A 2,738-nucleotide genomic window follows, 5' to 3' on the forward strand; every position below is an offset into this window, starting at 1 on the left:
TTAAAAAAAAAAAAGTCTCGGTTTATTTGTTTTATCAATACATCTTGCACTTATGTAGGGTTAACGGTTTTAGCTGGAGGAAGTCTATCACCTGGTATCTATTCGTGTCTATAATTATTAGACATTTGAGCAGACGAATGTGATGAACGGACCGATATCCTGTATCACTGATAGACACTACACTGACACCTTCAAACTTCAGCCTTGTCGGCTCTTTTTTTCCTTACTTGAAGATTTTATTTAGATGTAAACATACTGTATTTCTGTGACGGTGCCAACATACATAAATGTGCATCTTACACCTGAGTACATTACGAGGTGAAAAAACAAGCAAAGTAACCGATGCTGTACCAAAGTCTGCCCTCCCACATGATGTACCAAAGTCTGCCCTCAGAGATGATACACCTAAGGTCTGCCCTCACAGATGCTGTACCAAAGTCTGCCCTCACAGATGCTGTACCAAACTCTGCCCTCCCACATGATGTATCAAAGTCTGCCCTCAGAGATGATACACCTAAAGTCTGCCCCCACAGATGATATACATGTACCTAAAGTTTGCCCTCACAGATGGTATACCTAAAGTCTGCCCTCACAGATAATATACCTTAAGTCTGCCCTCACAGATGATATACCTAAAGTCTGCCCTCACAGATAATATACCTTAAGTCTGCCCTCACAGATGATGTACCAAAGTCTGCCCTCTAAAATGCTGTACCAAAGTCTGCCCTCATAGATGCTGTACCAAAGTCTGCCTTCACAGATGCTGTACCAAAGTCTGCCCTCACAGATACTGTACCAAAGTCTGCCTTCACATATGATATACCTAAAGTCTGCCCTCACAGATGATATACCTAAAGTCTGCCCTCACATATGATATACCTAAAGTCTGCCCTCACAGATGATATACCTAAAGTCTGCCCTCACAGATAATATACCTTAAGTCTGCCCTCACAGATACCGTACCAAAGTCTGCCCTCACATATGATATACCTAAAGTCTGCCCTCACATATGATATACCTAAAGTCTGCCCTCACAGATAATATACCTTAAGTCTGCCCTCACAGATGATGTACCAAAGTCTGCCCTCTAAGATGCTGTACCAAAGTCTGCCCTCACATATGATGTACATGTACCAAAGTCTGCCCTCTATAAATGCTGTACCAAAGTCTGCCCTCACATATGGTGTACCAACGTCTGCCCTTACAGATGATGTACCAAAGTATGCCCTCACATATGATGTACCAACGTCTGCCCTTACAGATACTGTACCAAAGTCTGCCCTTACATATGATATACCAACGTCTGCCCTCACAAATGCTGTACCAACGTCTGCCCTCACAGATTCTGTACCAAAGTCTGCCCTCACAGATTAAATACCAAAGTCTGCCCTCACAGATTATATACCAACGTCTGCCCTCTAAGATGCTGTACCAAAGTCTGCCCTCACATATGATGTACCAAAGTCTGCCCTCACAGATGCTGTATCAAAGTCTGCCCTCACAGATAATATACCTTAAGTCTGCCCTCACATATGATTTACCAAAGTCTGCCCTCTAAGATGCTGTACCAAAGTCTGCCCTCACATATGATTTACCAAAGTCTGCCCTCTAAGATGCTGTACCACAGTCTGCCTCACATATGATGTACCAAAGTCTGCCCTTACATATCTTGTACCAACGTCTGCCCTTATAGATGCTGTACCAAAGTCTGCCCTCACATATGATGTACCAACGTCTGCCCTCACATATGATGTACCAAAGTCTGCCCTCACATATGATGTACCAAAGTCTGGCCTCACATATGATGTACAAACGTCTGCCCTCACATATGATGTACCAAAGTCTGCCCTCTAAGATGCTGTACCAAAGTCTGCCCTCCCACATGATGTACCAAAGTCTGCCCTCACAGATGCTTTACCAAAGTCTGCCCTCACAGATGCTGTACCAAAGTCTGCCCTCACAAATGCTGTACCAAAGTCTGCCCTCACAGATGATGTACCAAAGTCTGCCCTCTAAGATGCTGAACCAAAGTCTGCCCTCACAGATGATGTACCAAAGTCTGCCCTCTAAGATGCTCTACCAAAGTCTGCCGTCACAAATTCTGTACCAAAGTCTGCCCTCACAGATGATGTACCAAAGTCTGCCCTCTAAGATGATGTACCAAAGTCTGCCCTCACATATGATGTACCAAAGTCTGCCCTTACAGATGATGTACCAACGTCTGCCCTTACATATGCTGTACCAACGTCTGCCCTTACAGATGCTGTACCAAAGTCTGCCCTCCCACATGATGTACCAAAGTCTGCCCTCACAGATGCTGTACCAAAGTCTGCCCTCACATATGATGCACCAAAGTCTGCCCTCACAAATGCTGTACCAAAGTCTGTCCTCACAGATGATGTACCAAAGTCTGCCCTCTAAGATGCTGAACCAAAGTCTGCCCTCACAGATGATGTACCAAAGTCTGCCCTCTAAGATGCTCTACCAAAGTCTGCCCTCACAAATTCTGTACCAAAGTCTGCCCTCACAGATGATGTACCAAAGTCTGCCCTCACATATGATGTACCAACGTCTGCCCTTACAGATGATGTACCAAAGTCTGCCCTCACAAATGATGTACCAACGTCTGCCCTTACAGATGCTGTACCAAAGTCTGCCCTTACATATGATGTACCAAAGTCTGCCCTCATATATGATGTACCAAAGTCTGCCCTCACAGATTACATACCAAAGTCTGC

The 2,738-nt window shown here is 44.6% G+C and overlaps 1 protein-coding gene across 1 annotated transcript; it reads left to right on the top strand.

Annotated features, from left to right (window-relative positions):
• The first annotated feature begins 342 nt into the window (after positions 1–342).
• Positions 343–1,374, top strand: LOC117338623 (putative uncharacterized protein ENSP00000383309). The gene is made up of 3 exons (XM_033899980.1): positions 343–519; positions 721–828; positions 1,066–1,374. The coding sequence occupies exons 1-3, from the start codon at positions 343–345 to the stop codon at positions 1,372–1,374; spliced, it is 594 nt and encodes a 197-aa protein (XP_033755871.1).
• The last annotated feature ends 1,364 nt before the right edge of the window (positions 1,375–2,738 follow it).

This window comes from Pecten maximus, chromosome 11, assembly GCF_902652985.1.
Source record: "Pecten maximus chromosome 11, xPecMax1.1, whole genome shotgun sequence".
In the NCBI taxonomy this organism is placed as follows: Eukaryota; Metazoa; Mollusca; class Bivalvia; order Pectinida; family Pectinidae; genus Pecten; species Pecten maximus.